Source organism: Chelonoidis abingdonii, chromosome 26 (assembly GCF_003597395.2).
Source record: "Chelonoidis abingdonii isolate Lonesome George chromosome 26, CheloAbing_2.0, whole genome shotgun sequence".
In the NCBI taxonomy this organism is placed as follows: domain Eukaryota; kingdom Metazoa; phylum Chordata; order Testudines; family Testudinidae; genus Chelonoidis; species Chelonoidis abingdonii.
In genome coordinates, this window is record NC_133794.1 from 13026632 (window position 1) to 13045373 (window position 18742).

An 18742-nucleotide genomic window follows, 5' to 3' on the forward strand; every position below is an offset into this window, starting at 1 on the left:
ACAGCCAGGGCTGGAAATCCACTCCCGGGAAAGTCTGTGGTTGGGTCAGAGTTATTCTGCTGTCGGGCCTCAGTGGGATGGGGGGGGAGGAACCAGTGGCTGAGGAGAAGGAAGATACTTTTTATCATCAGCACCGAGGTCTCCAAGCACTTGACAAAGGTGGAGCAGTATCACTCTCCCCATCTTAACAGATGGGGAAACTGAGGCACAGAGCAGGCAAGTGTCTTGCATAGCAAATCGGAGTTGGTAAGAGAACCCAGGAGTCCTGGTTCCCTTCCCTTCCCCTGCCCCCAGCCACTAGATCCTCACTTCTTAGGGCTGGGAATGGAACCCAGGAGTCCTGACTTCCCTTCCCCCTGCTCTAACCCTCTAGTCCCACTCTACCCTCAGAGCTGAGGATAGAACCCAGGAGTCCTGACTCCCAGCCCCCACTGCTCTAACCACCACCCCATTACCCTCCTCCACTCAGGAATAGAACCTCGGGCCAGAGATCTGATCTGACACCAGCGCAGCCACATTGACTTTAGCGAGTTTCTCCTGATTTACACCAGGCTATGTCTGGCCTCGGTTGGGACTCGGGGGAACCCCTGGGTGGTGAGAGCTGTGGGCAGGAGCAGAGGGAGCCACGCGGTCTGTCTGTCTCAAGTGGCCTTGATAAAATCTCATACTGCCCTCCCACCTCGTCTTGGCCTCGGCAGAGGTGCTGGACGGTCCTATAGCAGAAGATTGCCCCCGCCCCAGCCCCTTTGTGCGTCTCCTATGGGCCTTGGTGCTGCTCTTGACCCACTGACCTAGTTACAGAGAGAAGTGGAGCAGAGACGTGCCAGGCAGGGGATGATCTGGGCAGGGGAAGGAGGGTAGGCAAAGGTGCCTGTGAGGCCACTGGTGGGGAGAGGGAGACATCAGCCAGTGGTGTGGGAGGGGCGCATGGGGGCTTATGTAGGGGGTGTGGCGTGCAAAGGGAGCTGGCTGAGCCGTGCCAGTCTAGACACACAGGGAAACAGCTGCATCATGGGAGGCAGCGCTGCAATGCAGTATGCTCTGGGGTGGAGCGCAGCAGCCAGCGCAGCCATGTAGAACAGGACATTACTGTTACTACCTGCCGCGAGTGGGGCTCTGCTGCATGCGCCACAACAGCAACTGTGGGTGGTGACAAGCCCCTCGTGCCACCTCCCCCCGCCTGTGCTGCTGGTTCGGGGGTGCTCACGAGTGCACCCCTAGTGTTTGCCCAGCTCACGCTCTCTCTCTCTTCCCCCCCCTGCAGCGGTGCGCTTCGGGCGCATCCCCAAGCGGGAGAAGCAGCGCCTACTGGACGAGATGCAGAGTTACATGAACAGCCTCAACGAGGCCCCCATGGACGTGGGGCTGGGGCCCGAGGGGGAGGCACCCCCCAGCCCCGACGCCCAGGAGGAGGAGGCCATCGGCGCCATCTCACGGGCCTATCATGACATCTTTGTCAGCGGGCAGGACCGGCTGGGCAAGCAGGCTGAGCCTTACCCCTCGCTCAGCTACACCGACCAGCAGCTCAATAACGGTTACGCCTACGGGCAGTACGACTCAGCTGGCCTGCCCCTCTCCGGCTATGGTGCCTGCCCCCAGGAGGCCACCAGCTATGTGGACAACGGGCCCCGCCGCTTCGGCAACGACATCTACCAGGCCCAGCAGGCCGGGTACCTGGCCAACGCTGGGCACTACCCCACCTTTGAGTACAGCTACTCGGAGGGCAGCCCCCAGAGGGCATGCCCCTGGCGTTCCACCACCAGCAGAGGCATTGTAAGTAGCCAGGCAGGACCCCCGATGGCAGGGGTTATGGGGAAGGGCATGGGCCCTCACCTGGGGGGAAGCAGGACTGGCTCAGCTGGGTGTCTAGAGGGGACAGTGAGGCCTAGAGACAGGGAGTGAGTGGCCCAGGCTCATTCAGTCAAGTCAGAGTTGGGATGAGAACCCAGGAGTCCTGGATCCCAATCGTCTCACTTCGCCCTAACTACTAGACCCCACTCCCTTCCCAGAGCTGGGAATAGGACCAAAGAGTCCTGACACCCACATCCCCCTGCCCCTGCTCTAACCACTAGACCCTACTGTGACCCAGTAGGGAGCAGTGCGGACTGACCTGGGAATGGTTCTAGTTTTACTGGGACTGTGCATGGAGGATGGGAGAGCCTGTAACCCGAGCTGGTAGGGGAATGGGGCCAGGTGACACCTTTGCCCAGGAAACTGGATCAAGGCTGGGGGAGGAAGAGGAGGGAGCCCCCAAGTTTGGGGTTTAATCTCCCTGCCCCCCAGAAGGACCTGGCTGTGGGGTCCTGTTTGTGCCTACAAGCTCTGGTTTGGTGTGTGTTCCTGTCGTCTAATAAACCTTCTGGTCTACTGGCTGGTTGAGAGTCACAGTGAATTGCAGGAAGTGGGGGTGCAGGGCCTTGACTCCCCATCACTCCGTGACACTACCCCCCACAAAGTGCCAGGAGTAGAACCCAGGAGTCCTGCCCCCCAGACCCCACTCCCCTCCCAGAGCCAGGAATAGAACCCAGGAGTCCTGATTCCCAGACCAGCCCCCCCTGTGCACGCACACACACACACACACTCTAACCATTAGACCCTACCCTGCCCTAGCCAGGAATAGAACCCAGGAGTCCTGATTCCCAGACCAACCCCCACCCACGCACATGCACACACACACACTCTAACCATTAGACCCCTCTCCCCTTCCCTAGCCAGGAATAGAACCCAGGAGTCCTGATTCCCAGACCAACCCCCCCTGCGCGTGCGCACACACTCTCTAACCATTAGACCCCTCTCCCCTTCCCTAGCCAGGAATAGAACCTAGGAGTCCTGATTCCCAGACCAACCCCCCTTGCGCATGCGCACACACTCTCTAACCATTAGACCCCTCTCCCCTTCCCTAGCCAGGAATAGAACCCAGGAGTCCTGATTCCCAGACCAACCCCCACCCACGCACATGCACACACACACACACTCTAACCATTAGACCCCTCTCCCCTTCCCTAGCCAGGAATAGAACCTAGGAGTCCTGATTCCCAGACCAACCCCCCTTGCGCATGCGCACACACTCTCTAACCATTAGACCCCTCTCCCCTTCCCTAGCCAGGAATAGAACCCAGGAGTCCTGGCTCTCTTTAATTCCTAAGCTGTTGCCGTCTGATTGTATTCAAATCCCTCCACCTCTCCCTGCCCTGGAGTACATTCGGGTTCCCAGTGGGAGTGAAGGGTGCTCTGCACCCCTCTGGATTGGGCCCCAGAGCCCCAGACCTGCGGCTGGATTGACACCAAGAAGCAGCTTGGTTCTTAAGGGTTGGCTCCCCCTGCTGGGCAGCAGCGACACGGCAGCACCCTCAGGGCTGCATTCCAGGGCGGGTCTGTCTCTTCAACCCCATGTGTTGCCCCTCGGGCTCCCATACAATCTCCTTTGGGGAGACTCCCCCCACCCCAACAGTCTGAGAGGCCAGATCCGGCCACCGGCAATCCAGAGTCACTGAGTCCCCCAAATGTGGACCCCCTTCCAAATCTGGATCTCATTCCTCCTACTCTCCCAAATTTCGGTCTGATTCTCCTGCCCCCCAGATCTGGCTCTGAGCCCCCCCAAATCTGGATCTGATTCCCCCATCCTCAACGTTTTCAGGATGTTTCCATTCTGGGCTCCCAATCCAGGCCCACCCTGCCCAGGTTAGGAGGCTGGTGCTCCTCTTGCCCCTCCCTGCGTTGGTGACCCATCTTGCTCTCCCCACCCAGGCGTGCCCGCTGAATGCCAGCCCATACTGCAGCAATGGGAACAGCAGCCAGCAGGTGTGGGAGGAGTTCTCCCAGTGCTTCACGCCCGCTGTCAAGGAGGTGGTGGAGTTCGCCAAGAGCATCCCAGGCTTCCAGTCACTCTGCCAGCAGGACCAGGTCATGCTCCTCAAGGCGGGCACCTTCCAGGTCAGTCAGATGCCCCGCCAGCCTGAATCTGGGCCTTTCCTGCCTGGAGCGTGGCCTCGGGTTGCACCCGTAGCTGTGGCCCCTGTGGTGTCAGGTCTGGTCTGTTCCCTTCACCCTGAGCTGACGCACACTGACTTGTTGGGGATATCAGAGGGAGCTGGGCAGCCATAAAACCCGCAGGGAGAGAAACGCAGGTCCATCCAAGACTGGTGATGTCTGGGAGCCAGAAAGTGGGTGCCCCGGAGGGACCCCAGAGGAGAAACACAGGCTCAGTTACCCAGAAACTGTGACCTAAACTAGACAAATTAAGACTTGAAATAAAGCACAGATTGTTATGTGAGTGTAATTAACCATCGGCATAACTTTTACAGTCAATAAGTCCCGACATGGGGAGCAAATATTTTGTAGCGGGCGCTTCAGTCTAGCAGAGAAAGGTCTGACACCGGCCAATGGCTAGAAGTTGAAGCTAGACAAGTTTAAGCTGGAAATCAGGTGTAAATGTTTAACAGTGAGAGTAATTAACCATTGGAACAATCTCCCAAGGATCGTGGTGGATTCTCCATCACTGGCAATTTTAAAATCAAAACTGGATGTTTCTCTAAAAGATCTGCCCTAGGAATTATTTGGGGGAAGTTCTCTGGCTTGGATTATCCAGGAGGTCAGACTAGATGATCACAATGGTCCCTTTTGGCCGTGGAATCTATGTGTGTGTCGCTGCTGCTCTCTGCTGGAGGGAGAAAGCCCTCATTTTATGTGTGTGCGCCCCCTGCAGTCTGGAATCAGAACTATTGACCTGTGTGTCATAGTCCCCATACTGCTAACAGCCATGGGAGAGTCGCCTCTAGCTCAGGGCTTTTGCAGCAGGAGGATTCAGCCAGGTTCTGCCCCTGCTGTCTAAGTGGCCATGACATGCTGAGCACTCAGGCTCAGCTCTGACCTCCTCCCCTCCCGCAGGTGCTCATGGTGCGGTTCTCCTCCCTCTTCAACCCCAAGGAGAAGGTGGTGACGTTCCTGAGTGGTGAGACCTACTCGCTCTGCAGCCTGCGCTCCATGGGCATGGGCTGCCTGCTGGACGCCATGTTCGAGTTCAGTGAGAAGCTCAGCTCCCTCGGGCTGGATGCCCAGGAGATGGCGCTCTTCATGGCTGTCGTCCTTGTCTCGGCAGGTGGGTGCATGCCCTGGGGCCAACGAGGGGATCTCTGAGGCCATCTCTCTCTCTCTCTGCAGACCACGGTGGGGAGAAGGCCGGCTCAGCCACACCCGTGAGCCACGTCAGCTACAATCCCCCTGCAAAGCCCATCCCCAGTGTTTTGGGCCAGGTGTTCTGCACTAGGCAGGCTGGTCCGCTGCTAAATGCTCTGCTGCCTGTTCTCTATGCTTGGCCCTGGGGACAAGGACAATCACAGAGTAGGAATGCCCCATGCCCCTCGGGGATCCCACGCCCCAGTGCATTCAGCATGCTGATGCACATGGAGCTCAGCCTGCCTGGGACCTTTCAGACCCCGCAGTGAACAGAACTGACTATGGCAGCTCCCTGGGCTAGAGCTTTATCCGGGGCGTCTTCTCCAGGTGTTCCACCGCCTGTGGGTGTTAGAGGTGGGGAAAGACCAAACTGGGCACCACTTTGTCCAGCCTGGTTTTAAATGCCCCATCCCTTCCCTCTGGAGACTTTTCCCCAGGCTGAGATCTGGGCATTAGGAAACTTCCCCTTGCAGTTTGTGAGCACTTGTGTGTGTGTCATATGCTCTATACCATTGTCATGGAGGGAGAGTCTCCTGCAGGGGGGACCGGTTTCTTTTTTTGGAAGCAGGTTGGGTATTAATGTCATGGCTCATCTGATTCATAGATCGCTCTGGCATCTCAGACGTGGATGCCGTGGAAATCCTTCAGGAGACCCTCATCCGGGCCCTGCGGACTCTGGTGACAAAGAAGCACCCCGACGACTCCACCCTCTTCCCCAAACTCCTCCTGCGCCTTCCCGACCTGCGGACCCTCAACAACCAGCACTCGGAGAAGCTCCTGGCCTTCCGGATCGATCCTTAAGCCAACCGGAGACACCCGCCCTCCGAGCCTAGGGGGAAAAGGATCAAGAACGGTCACCGGACCCAGCCCCTCAGGCTGCATTTAGCTCTTTCGAAGATGAGGACGGAGGGCTCTGGCGCTGCCGGGCAGCACGTGGCCTGTCGGAGCCGGGCTCTGCCAGCGCACGTCCCCTGACCCGGGGCGAGTGGGTTCAGGAGGAGAGTTCACACCTCCCGCACAGCGCTCTCTGCAGCACAGCAAGGCCTGGAGAGCGAAGCAAACATGCGTCCGAACTGACCACACCAACAAAGACACAGTGTATATATGTGTATAGAATTCTCTCTCTGTATTGTGTTGAGGTTCTAGTCTGTATATAAGAACCTGGATATGTTGTACATACAGCGCATCGGTAGATCTCGGGGGGATGACTCACCCCACTCATGTTTCATTTGACGACCTGGTTCCTTCTTAGGGTGCACGCTGTTTTATCCCATTCCTCTCCACCTCCACCCTCCATCCGTACCAGCCCTCTCCTATGGAGAAAACAGCACAGATGGCTTGTGGAGCTGCGCTCTGTGGATGGCATAAGATAGACTGGATCAGAAAGTGATATTCAAGGAGCCTTTTCGTCAGGGATGGTAGAAGCACTCATCCGGTCCCCAAATCCCGACCTGAGGCCAAACATAGGATGGTGTAAATCAGGAGGGACTCACTAAAGTCAATGCTGTGCTTTTTCCTGGCTGGTATTTTTTAAAAATGTCTCTTGCCATCAGGGCTTTCAGGGTGTTTTTGGAAGAGGCTTGGCTGGGCAGGGGTGGGATGTGCTACCTGAGGGGGGGTGGGGGGTGCTGTCTCTCGGAGGGGAGAGGTTGAAGGAGGCAGATCTTGAGTGCAAGCACACTTCCATTAAAGAAACAAATGGTTCTGTTTTGTTTTGCTCCCATTCAGCCCTGCCCTGCTCTAACCACTAGACCCCATCCCCAGGCCAGGAATACTGGCTCCCATTCCCCACGGTCTAACCAGAATCATAGATTACTAGGGTTGGAAGGGACCTCAGGAGATCATCTAGTCCAACCCCCTGCTCAAAGCAGGACCAATCCCCAAATAGCCCCCTCAAGGACTGAGCTCACAAGCCTGGGTTTAGCAGGCCAGTGCTCCAACCACTGAGCTATCCCTCCCCTCCACTCTTCTCTCAGAGCCACAGCTACAACCCAAACGTCCTAAAATCCCATTCCCCTCATCCCAGCCACTAGACAACTCCCTCACCGCAGAAGAGAATGGCTCTGGTTTTGTGGGAAAGGTGGCACTCTAGACTGTTACAAGATGGAGACAAGTCTGGGGACCAAAAGTGGGGCCAAAGCTCCCCGGCATTGCATTTCAATACATATCAAATCCTGAAGGTCCACGGGGAGAGGGAACCAGCACATCAGAAGGGAGCACTTTATAGTTTGTGTTTGGTTCTTTGCTGAGCTCAGAACATCTGCAGGACGAGGGGGAGCCGGGTCGCGCCTCAGCTCCTGGCCCTACCGCTCTGTTCTTTGTTTGTTTGTTTTTAAAAAAGAGCAACCAAACTTTGCACTTTTCTGAAAAATATAAATGTACAGAAAAAAAATCAACTATCCCCTATCCCAACTCAGAGCATATCAGCAAAGAGATGCCCCCTGGGGCACGGCTGCTAAAAGCCCTAGTGCCTGGCAGTGGAAGAAGAGAAACGGTTTATTTTTGGTCTAATATTGAAGTGCAATAAATAAAATAAAGACTTGCTTAACGTTGAGCTGAGTGTCTACAGTTCGGTACTGTTGCTATTCTAGGTGCACCCCTCGCCGAGACCAGATCCACCTTGCACTAGGTGCTGTCCATCCATAGCCCCAAGTCCCCAGCTCCTGGAGTCATGGAAATCTATGACAATTTCAATTTTTCACAGTTTCTAGCTCTCATGGTTGGGGAATATGACCTCCTAAGTGTCTGAATGCCTTACTGGCAAGGGCCTTATTATTTATGTTCCCACGTACACAGGTGTAAATCTGGACTCACTCCAGATATTCACTGAGGTCGTTCAGATTAGCATTGGGCTTAGAGTGCAATTTTACCCTGTCGGGGTGATTTCTCTTTTCTCCCTTCTGTTCATTCCCTTACTGATTGGCCCACAGAGCCACCTGCTGGATGGCTGGCCATCAATCTACCCTCATGCACCCCCTGCTATCTATCTAGCCCATGGTATGGTATCTAAGCATATCAATTATTCACTTTTGGGCTCAGTCTCTGTCCGTTCCAGGGGGACAGAGTGCACTGAGTCATCCCCATTTTAAGAAAAGACAATCGATTGTGCAGCAGTGTGAATCTGGCAGTGTGGCCAACCCCAGCCATTCAAGCATCAAGAGTCCAGACCTGCCAAAATCATGCAATTGGCTTAAAATTCCTGAGGTTTTAAAAATACAATCATTTGGGGATCCTTTAGTTACTTCCAGGTTTTGTAGCCTTCAGGGATCATGTTTTCCAGCTTTTCTCCTCAGCCACAAGGTGTTAGATATTGTCCAACGGATCCATCTTTGGAGGACACTGGCAGACATGGGGATTCCAAAGCCTCTCATTGAACTCCTCGCAGGTTTCTACCACCAACAGGCCAAAGTGCAACCAGCAGGTTTTCCACCTGGTGCGGGTGAGACAAGGGTGTATTTTGCCCCTACAACCCTTTAACATATATGCAGAATTTATGATGATAGAAATGTACTTTTTTTTTTTTAAATGAAGGCTGAGATTCTCTCGTATTCACAGCAGAGAATCCTGTGGCACCTTATAGACTAACAGACGTTTTGGAGCATGAGCTTTCGTGGGTGAATACGAAGTGGGTATTCACCCACGAAAGCTCATGCTCCAAAACATCTGTTAGTCTATAAGGTGCCACAGGATTCTCTGCTGCTTTTACAGATTCAGACTAACACGGCTACCCCTCTGATACTCTCGTATTCACGTGACTTCAGGAGCTGGGACTTTAAGAAAACACAAGAGTTAGTAACACTGCCATGAAGTCAATGGAGTTACGCTAGTGTCAAACCAGTGTTGGTGTGAACAGAATCAGGAGCAGAGATGGGTCAAAACCAGAACCTCAAAGCTGGATCCCTCTGAATTTTGTGGGAGAGGGTACCAATTCCAATCCTTTCATCTGACCTCACCTTCGTGGCTTTGGTTCCAGGATGGGAATACTCCCAGTGCAGGCGCAATCTAGGACTGGGTTGGCTGCCCTCCTTTGCAAGCTAAAATCCCAGGTGGGATGGTGGTGAAAATTCACCTTTGTTACCCCTCCACTGCCAGGCCCTCACCTCCCATGCCACACAGCAGAGGATCCAACCCTCCCACGCTGCAATGTCTCTTTGTCCAACACCCAGTCTGCAGGGCCAGCTCCAGGTGCCAGCTTAGCAAGCAGGTGCTTGGGGCAGCCACTCTGGAGAAGAGCGGCAGGTACAGCTATTCGGCGGCAATTCGGCGGAGGGTCCCTCAGTCCCAGTCGGAGCGAAGGACCTCCCGCTGACTTGCCGCAGATCGCGATCGCGGCGTTTGTTTTTTATTTAATTTTTTTGGCTGCTTGGGGTGGCAAAACCCCTGGAGCCTACTGTAGCGTCAGGGATCATTCTGCTGAGGAGGAAAACCAGGTGGTTTGGGAACATCTGCTCAGCTGTGAATGTTGCCCAGGAAGTGATTATCTGGTGAGAGTTCGTAAGCCCTGGTGGAGCCCACCCTGCAGACAAACATAGCAGCAATAGAGCCACTGACGCACACAGCCAAAAATTCTGCTCTCACACTGGTGTAAATCTAGGTTAACTAGGCAAATCCAGGCTCACAACGAGGCATGCAAGGAGCCTCTGCTTCCTGAAAACATGTCCCTTAATCTCTTTAGCTGGTTTTAGCCCAGTTTTGCGTGCCACTGCTGCCCACGCACTAAAACAGGTTGCTTCCTCCCATTTCTTGCGATTCTTAATGACATCTCATTTCCTGGCTCCAAAGGCGGGAGCATGATGCCACACCCACCCTTTGAGTTGCAGCATTTGACCCCAGGGCAAAGAGACAGGCAGCCCCAATGGAGCTGGAGACAAGTGCCCTAGCACACAGCAGCCAAATAGGGCTGTGCTGGGGGGAAAGCGCTTTGCAAGAACAAAGAGGAAAGACACTGTATGGTCCAGCAGCACAGCAGAGCAGGGATGGTGGGACGCAGGGTTCTATGTTCACTGGCCGAGCTGTTTGGATCTGAGGAGTCTGTGCTACTCCCAGGGGAAAGGAATCAATGGGACACTATTTAAGCTACATTTTTTAAATCTATTCCTTTACAAACGTGCTGGGTGAAGCCCTGGGGTCATGCAGGGATCCTGATCTCTGCAGCACTGGGCTAGCAGGGGCTGGGAGCGCTGTGGAAATATCTTTAGCCCCAGGAAGAGCAAGGGGCAGGCCTGGTGGTAGGCTGGGGAAGGAAAAGGATGAATGACAAGGTCCAGTGGTTATTATGGGACTAGCCCTGGTGATTCAGGTTCAAGTTCTGGCTGTGTCGCTCGCTGGCTTCCTGTGTGACCTTGGGCAACTCACACAGAGCTTGTCTTTATGACCACGTACTGCGTGGCAAGCTGAGGTATAACTCTACAGATCTCTAGTCTTTAGCCTCTCTGTGCCTCAGTGTCCCATCTTTAACATGGGGGTAATAATACTTCTCAACCTCTTGGAGGAGGCAAGGTGGTTGTGAAGATAAATCCATTAATGATTGCGATGTGCTCAAAGGCTGCAGGAATGGGAGCCACGGAAGTACCTCAGCCAGATAAAAGGGGAGCACTCCCTGGCGGATCTTCCTGCTGACAAAATGCCGGCCTTGTTGCTACGCATGAGTGGGGTGACGCCATGACTCCAGGAGGCTGTGTGCTGCGATGGGAGGTGGTGCTTTGCTCCCCAGCCACTTATATGCACCACACGGGCATTTTAAGGCCTCCCGGCCCTGCCAAGTCACCAGGCTGCATCACGTGGCCACATTTTGATGGGGTCCTCGCTGGGGTCACATGACTACAGCTGTGGTGCCAGATCTGCACCCCGCTTTGCCCCTGCCCCCAGGGTCCCGTGGCCATGTTTGGACCGGGCCACGCCGTGATGTCCCGCACCAGCAGCACCAGGGTAACACTAGGATGTCGTGCGCTGTCACCACGGCGACGCGAGGATGTCATGAGCCATCACCATGGCAACGGTAGGACGTCATGCGCCAGCACCATGGCAACGCTAAGCCAGCCTCATGGGCCCAGCCCCCCACCCAGGCCCTGCGGGGAGGGCGGGGCTCCTTGGGGAAGGGGTCACGGGCAGAAGCAGCAACGCTCGCCCTGTGGGCGGGGCCAAAGCCTCTCTCCCATCACGTGACCGCCTCCAATATGGCGGCGCCCTGGGCTGCCTCGGACGGAGGCCGGGCGGGTGTGGCGGAGGGGTCGGTCGGGGCGGGCGCGTTGTGATGAGGACGGCGAGGGCGCTTGGCGAGGAGCCCCCCTCCCACGAGCGACCGGCAGTGAGGGGCTGAGCGGGAGCTGAACGCAGAGAACGTGGGGAGGGCTCGGAGCCCTGGGAGGAGAGGAGGGGTGGGGCTCTGCGAGGAGCGGGGTGGGGGGAGGCTGCTGGGGGGGAGTGGGGCTGGAGGGGCTCTGAGGGGAGCCTGCGAGAGTGGGCTGAGGGGACTTGGGGGGAGGGGAGGCTCTGCGAGAGTGGGGCTGGGAGGGGCTCTGGGGGGCTCTGGGGGGTGGGCAGGGGGCTCTAGGGGGAGCTACTCGCGGAGTGGGGGGCTGGGAGGGCTCTTGGGAGAAGGCGTGCGAGAGTGGGGGCTGAGGGGGCCTCTGGGAGAGGCTGCAAGGAGTGGGGGGCTGGAGGGGGCTTCTGGAGGAGGCTGCGAGGAATGGGGGGCTGGAAAGGGGGGCCTAGGGGAGGCTGCGAGGAGTGGAGGGCTGGGAGGGGCTCAGTGGGGGGGAGGCGCTGCGAGGAGGGGGGACCTGGGGGGCTCTGAGGGGAGGCTCTGTAGGATGGGGAGCTCTAGGGGAGGCTCTGCGAGGAGTGGGGCGGGAGTTCTGGGGAGGCCTGGAGAGGAGTGGGGGTTGGAGGGCTCTGAGGGGTGAGGCTCTGCGAGGACTGGGGGGGCTCAGGGGAGGCTCTCCAGGAATGGGCGGCGGGGGGGGCGTCTTAGGTGGAGGCTCTGCGAGGAGTAGGGTCTGGAGGAGGCTTCTGGGGGGAGGCTCTGCGAAGGAGGTGGGGGGGTGGAGGGTGGCTCTTGAGGGGAGGCTTGCGACGAGTGGGGGTTGGAGGTGGCCTCTGAGGGGGAGGCCTCTGTGAGGAGTGGGGGGGTGGAGGTGGCTCTGAGGGGGAGGCTCTGTGAGGAGTTGGGGGCTGGAGGGGGCTCTAGGGGAGTGGCTCTGCGAGGAGTGGGGGGCTGGAGAGGGTTCTGGGGGAGGCTCTGTGAGGAGTGGGGCTGGAGGAGGAGGTTCTGGGGGGATGATCTGTGAGGAGCGGGAGGCTCTGAGGAGTGAGGAGCTGGCAGAGGGCTCTGTGGAAGGGAGAGGCTCTGTGAGGAGTGGAGGGGAGGGGAAGACTGGGATCTGTGGGGATCTGGAGTGGGATCTGTGGGAGAGTGGAGGGGCTAGAGGGAGCTCTGTGGAGGAGGGGGAAGCTCGAGAGGGTGCTCTCAGGGAAGAGGGAGGCTGAAACTTTGCGGGGAGTGGGGGACTCGAGAGGGAGCGGAGCTGGGGTGTACTTTTTGTGTGGGAATGAAGAATTAGTTGGGGGTTCTGAGATGAGTCCTTGTGGGGGAGCCTGGGAGGCTGTGAGTGGAGGGGTTGGAATGGGAGGGATATGCTATGAGGAGTTCTGGGGATCCCTCTGAGCTGGGTGGAGCTGCCTGCCAGTGGGGGCTGTGGCCCCCTAGTGCTGTTGATGGGATTGAGATCATAACTCCACCTGGTTCCCTGGCTCAGCTTTGCCCTTTTCCCAGGGTGACTTGGGGAGATGCTGAGGTAACTCCTCCTCTCCCTTCCCAAGCCCCCGTGTAAAGTGCTCTCTTCTGTTCAAATGTTTCCTGATGCTAACAGGGCTGCTCTTGCCACCTTGACCATGTTTTCAGGAGACTGCGTTTCTATTCTAGTGAGTTCCTCCAGAGCACAGGAGTCAATGTGGTGATGAACTGAACACACTGGCCCCCTAGCAACTGTACTAAGAGCAATCTCAAGCTCTTTCACATTTGATCTGTCCTCTGGCTTATCTTTAAGCTCAGGTGGGAGAGTGTTGGTCAGAGGAAAGCTTTGATGTCCTGGATGAATTTGCAGGGGGTTCTGAGACCAGAGCACAGACATCATCATCACAAGTTGCAGGTCTCAGCCCATTGGCTTAAAATTGAACAAAGTATGCAGACTAACCTGTTCTTTCACTCCTTGAACTGACGAATCCCTTCAGGTCAGGTTGGAGGCATGTGGGCAGGGGAATGCGGGTGATGCTAAATCTGCCCCAGCCTACGCTGTTCTTCCTTTATGACTAAACTGGACTTTTGCCTCCAGAGTTTTAAGTCTGGCACCTTTCACCATTGCTTTACCCCCCCCTCCAAAAAAAAAAAAAAGTCTCTTTAAAGAGCTACAAAGAAACTCTACAAGAGCATTTGAAGCACGGTTTAGAATAACGTGAAGGAATGCAGACGCAAGGGGAGGCTTTATCGTGCCATACTCAGATTAAAGGAGTGAATAGTTCCAGGCACTTTCTGGCTATCTTGTAACATACAGGAGACCTACAGGAAGTCACTCTATGGTAATCTCTGTGAGGGTTGGCTGTGAAACTGGTGCCAGTTTTTGTAGTTTTTCTTTAAAAATGTGCCAAGTTGAGAGTTAAAATCTCTGATTTAAGTGTCTCCAGTGGATCTTTCTTTCAGGAACACAGCTATAGAGCTACAAATATCGCACATGCATGCATCTGATGAAGTGGGTATTCACCCACGAAAGCTCATGCTCCAAAATGTCTGTTAGTCTATAAGGTGCCACAGGATTCTCTGCTGCTTTTAAATATCACACAGCAGATTACATGTTGTTGTTTTTTTCCTCACTGTAACTGTTATCCTCCCATATGACTTGAGGCTAGGAAAACGGAATGTGATTTTTCCTAGCATTGATTTGTGGCATTTAGCTACTCTGTCCAACAGTCTGTTGGTACCAAAACCGTTACATCCATTCACAGTGAAGAAGTATCAAAGATCATTAAACCAATTGTACCATCTGTGGCCTTGTCTTCACTACCGTGTGTTATTGTGTTACTACATAATTGCGTAGAGTCAAGTGAGCTGACAGCGTAAGTCCCATGATGTTGTGATCAGTGTAGATAAGGACAAGTTGGAGTCAATGTTGTTGCTAGATGAGGTTAAACCCCAGGGTGCACTGGGGGGAAGGTCTTTATCACACAGGGTAAGAAGGCTGATCTAGTTATGTGTGGTGAGGCCATTGGCCTGGAATTCAGGGGACCTGGCTTCAATTCCAGCTCAGACACAGACTTCTCGTGTGACCTTGGGCAAGCCACTTAGCATACATCAAAGAGATCTGAACTGCTGTTGGGATTTGAGGGCCCTTATCGAGAGAGGGATGACAGAATACAGCAAGTTCAGATGACAGTTCATATTTTGAATATTTGCAAATATGTGGCTGAAGGGAGGCAGATGAAACAGCCAGAGGGAATCCTAGGAATTACCCCTGTAGGATGGTCTAAATGCCTAAATCACCTAGTCAATATCTCTCAGTCCTTGGCTCATGCAGGATAGCTCCCTGCAATTTATTCACCAGGGTTTTATCCTGTCTAGTTCTATACATCCTAGGCAGTGAGGCTTCCAGTACTTCCCTTGGGGAGATTCTTCCACAGCCTGAGAGATCGCAGTCCCAGAAAGGTTTCCCTAATTCCCAGCTCAAGTTTCCCTTTGCTTAGCATCATCCCATGACTCTTAATTATACACCTCTTCCCCTCCCCTTGGGCCACCCTGAATGAACATTCCCTGGCTGCACTTCCAATCATATGCCTCATCTACTCTGTGGGACTTGGGGGTCAAGTGGGAAGTTTCAGAGGGAGGGCGCATGCCCGGCTAAGAACAGAAGGGCCATAGTGCTCTAGGAAGGAGGGAGCATCCCATGGGGCATGCTTGCCCACACCACCTCCCATGTGCATGGGAGCCTGAGGTTAATCTCCAAGCAAAAAGCCTGTTCGACAGCAGCGCAAAACTTTGCGCTCAGGGCTGCTGCTCCTGCTGACAGTCATAAATCCAGTAAAGGTGGCTCTCCCATCTGTGTCTCACTGCATGTTCTTCTCTTCTTTCAGGTGCTTTGGAGTAGACCCCAGGGGATGCACATGATGTTTTGAGGCACCATGCTATTCACTGCATATGTCGCCTTTGCTGTCCTGCTGGCAATATGCATGGGTTTGGAGTTCTCCGCCTGCCGTGCCAAGCTCACTGGCAGCACCTGTACCAACCCTGCCTTCCTGCAGTTCCAGCTGGACTATTACCAAGTGTATTTTCTGGCCCTGGTGGCTGACTGGCTACAGGGCCCCTACCTCTATAAACTCTACCAGCACTATCACTTCCTGGAAGGCCAGATCGCCATAATATATGTCTGCGGCTTTGCCTCCAGTGTGCTCTTTGGACTGGTCTCCACTTCCTTGGTTGACTGGCTGGGCCGCAAGAAATCCTGCATCCTCTTCTCCCTGACCTACTCGGTCTGCTGCCTCACCAAGCTGTCTTGGGATTACTTTGTGCTGGTAGTGGGGAGGATATTAGGGGGGTTGTCCACAGCCCTGCTGTTCTCCGCCTTCGAGGCGTGGTACGTGCACGAGCATGTGGAACGGCATGACTTCCCAGCAGAGTGGATTCAGGCCACCTTCTCGAGGGCTGCCTTCTGGAACAACGTCATTGCGATTGGAGCGGGGGTGACGGCCAACTTCTTCGCTGAGTGGTTGGGCTTGGGCCCTGTGGCCCCATTTATGGTCTCCATCCCCTTCCTCATGCTGACAGGCATCTTCGCCATGAAGAACTGGGATGAGAACTATGGCAAGAAGCGGGCACTGTCCAAGACTTGTGTCGATGGTTTGAAGTGTCTCCTGTCTGACCGGCGTGTCTTGCTCTTGGGCACTATCCAGGCCTTGTTTGAAAGCGTCATCTACATCTTCATCTTCCTCTGGACACCCGTCCTCGATCCCTACAACCCGTCTCTGGGTATTGTCTTCTCCAGCTTCATGGCTGCCAGCATGGTGGGGTCATCGCTGTACCGTATTGCCACCTCCAAGAGGTACCACCTCCAGCCCATGCACATTCTCTCACTCTCTGTCTTGATGGTATTCTTCTCCCTCTTCATGCTGACTTTCTCCACGAACCCTGGGCAGGAGAACCCTTCTGAGTCCTTCCTGGCCTTTTTGCTGATTGAACTCTCCTGTGGGCTGTATTTCCCTGCCATGGGCTTCCTCCGGCGGAAGGTGATCCCAGAGAAGGACCAGGTGGGCGTCATGAACTGGTTCCGCATCCCCCTGAACCTGCTGGCTTGCCTTGGCATGCTCATCCTCCATGACAGCGACTACAAGACGGGTACCAGGAACATGTTCACTATATGCTCCGTGATGATGGTGATGGCATTGCTGGCTGTTGTTAGCCTCTTCACTGTGGTCCGGAACAACGCAGAGCTCAGGGTGCCTAGCCCACAGGGGCAGAATGAGCTGTCCTCTCCGGAGCTCTGATCACGTGCCCAGCACGACTGCCCCCCTATCTCCCCCCGGTACAGTCTCCAAAAGCTTAACGCTTCAAATGTCATGACTCTGGGCTAGAGGGGAGGACTCTGTAAGTGAGAGAGAGACTGTGGAAAGGACAGCTGCTCTGAGGACTGGTCTTTGGGTATTGGGGGCAGTCCTCTGTTTTAACTTTCACTTGGGAAAAACGAATTGTTTCAAACAAAACTTGTATAAATCAGAAGCCGCCTGGGGAGCCCCCAGCAAGTATTGTTTGTTCCTTCCCACCCTGGAGTGCCTGCATCCAAAACTTCTTAACCCAGGCCTGCAAACCCTGGGAGTCCCCTGCATCCTCTGTTCTGTAGCTGCCACGTTTGGAGGTGGAGAGGCCAGGTGGGAGCACGTGTCATAGCTGCTTGGCTCCTCGCTTTTGCCGGTGGGAGAACAAGGAAAGAGACTCTCTTCACATGTTGGAGGTATTGACCCCAGTTACTGCATGAGCCAAACTCATTCATTCTATTTTTTTTAAATAAAAAAGAAATAAAACTCCTTGGAGTAAAACTCTCCTGCAATTTTATTCCTATGTGTCCTGAACGGAATGGAAATTTATTTATTCTTAAGGTTGTTCGTTCAAGGGCTGCAGATCCACCTTTGCTTCTCTTGGATTTGTTGGGGCCAAGTGATGACTCAGGGAGGGAGGGAGTGGGAGGGGGTCCTGCTATTGATTAGGATTTTACTTCAGATAGATATTACCCCCTTTCCCAACACCCTGTTAGATAGGAATTGAGAACTGAGTTTGCCAGTGCCTACACTCTGTATGCAGCTGGCTGTCATGGAGTACCTGGTTCAGGAAGCATCTGGCTCTCTGCCACAGCATGAATATTGAATAGACAGTTCCTCTCAGCAACTGCAGCCTCAAGCCCAATCTGGAGTCCTGAGCACGCTACATCTTAGAACAGCGAGTATGACGTGTGTGGTGGCATGGTTGTCTCTGAACATGGCTGGGTTCCCACGGAATGTGGTTAAGACTTGATCAGGAGCCAAGGCAGCTGATGACAAAGCTGCCCTGCCAGTCAGGCAGGCATATACTTGTCTGCCTGTATCCAGTTCAGTAGTTTCAGGTGAAACTAGTTTGGCCAGTCCTCCATGGCTGAGTGCGTTGCCCTATGGGTTGCTGGTGCTGCTCTTTGCCCGTCCTCTGGGCACTCTGCCCCCTTCTGCATTAGTTTGGGATAGATGCCCAGCTATTCCCAGAATGCGTTAATGCAAATAGGCTTTGGCGGGGTGGTAGGTGTGGCCACCTAAACAAAGTTGAAGTTGTGTTGGGGACATGGGGGGAGGGGCGAGAAAGGTGCCAGGACCCCCAATTAAACCATGTTTGTAAGTGGACTGGAGGAGTGTCAGGAACTGATTACAGAAACATGACTGTACTCAGAGCCTTAAGGGTGCAGCATGCTGGTCCATCTTAGTTAAAGGGGCACTGTAGTCTTGGGTCTATGGAGTAAAAACTGAAGCCTTGCTCCAGCAATTTGTTTTCTCCTACAGAGAGCGCCCCCTTCCTGTTTCATGGTGAGTGACAAGTTAATGGTCTGTGTCACTCTGAAGTGCTGTGCACAGAACGACTCTTGCTAATTTAAAGCTCCCATTGCAGCTCCCCCTACTGGGATGTCACCATGCGCTCTTCAGTGCCCCCCTGCCTCTGAAGGCGACCCCTGTAGGGTGAAGGGGAAGGGTGGCTAGGACAGTTCAGTTCCCTGCTATGCCACAGACTCCCTGTGAGACCTTGCCGGCCCGTAGAATGGGGATAAGAGCCCTGCCCTGCCTCACAGGGGGATTGGGATGTGTCCTGGATCCCCAGGAGCTGTGCCACACCCCAGTGTTTAAACAGTCCCTTGGAGGAGACCTTTTAGTTGGCCAGACCCCCAAGGGGTCCCATTCTTCCTTAAGGATCAGCCATGTGGCCTCAACACCTCAGTGTAAGTATATCTTAGCGATGGTGGATTTTTCCACTAGATACCCTGAGGCAGCTGCTCCATCTGATATAGAAGCT

The 18742-nt window shown here is 54.6% G+C and overlaps 2 protein-coding genes across 2 annotated transcripts in view; both read left to right on the forward strand.

Annotated features, from left to right (window-relative positions):
* The window catches only part of LOC116828494 (nuclear receptor subfamily 1 group D member 1-like), a 29411-nt gene extending 22645 nt beyond the window's left edge, over positions 1–6766 (forward strand). Inside the window, exons 5-8 of the mRNA XM_032786786.2 lie at positions 1265–1773; positions 3748–3933; positions 4888–5098; positions 5780–6766. Coding sequence (XP_032642677.1) covers positions 1265–1773; positions 3748–3933; positions 4888–5098; positions 5780–5976 — 1103 coding nt within the window. The 3' untranslated portion in view covers positions 5977–6766. The remainder of the gene's footprint in view (positions 1–1264; positions 1774–3747; positions 3934–4887; positions 5099–5779) is intronic.
* Positions 6767–15211: 8445 nt separating this feature from the next.
* Positions 15212–17256, forward strand: MFSD5 (major facilitator superfamily domain containing 5). The gene has a single exon (XM_032786787.2). It carries the CDS (start codon positions 15346–15348, stop codon positions 16702–16704), a length of 1359 nt encoding a protein of 452 aa, XP_032642678.1. The 5' UTR covers positions 15212–15345; the 3' UTR covers positions 16705–17256.
* The last annotated feature ends 1486 nt before the right edge of the window (positions 17257–18742 follow it).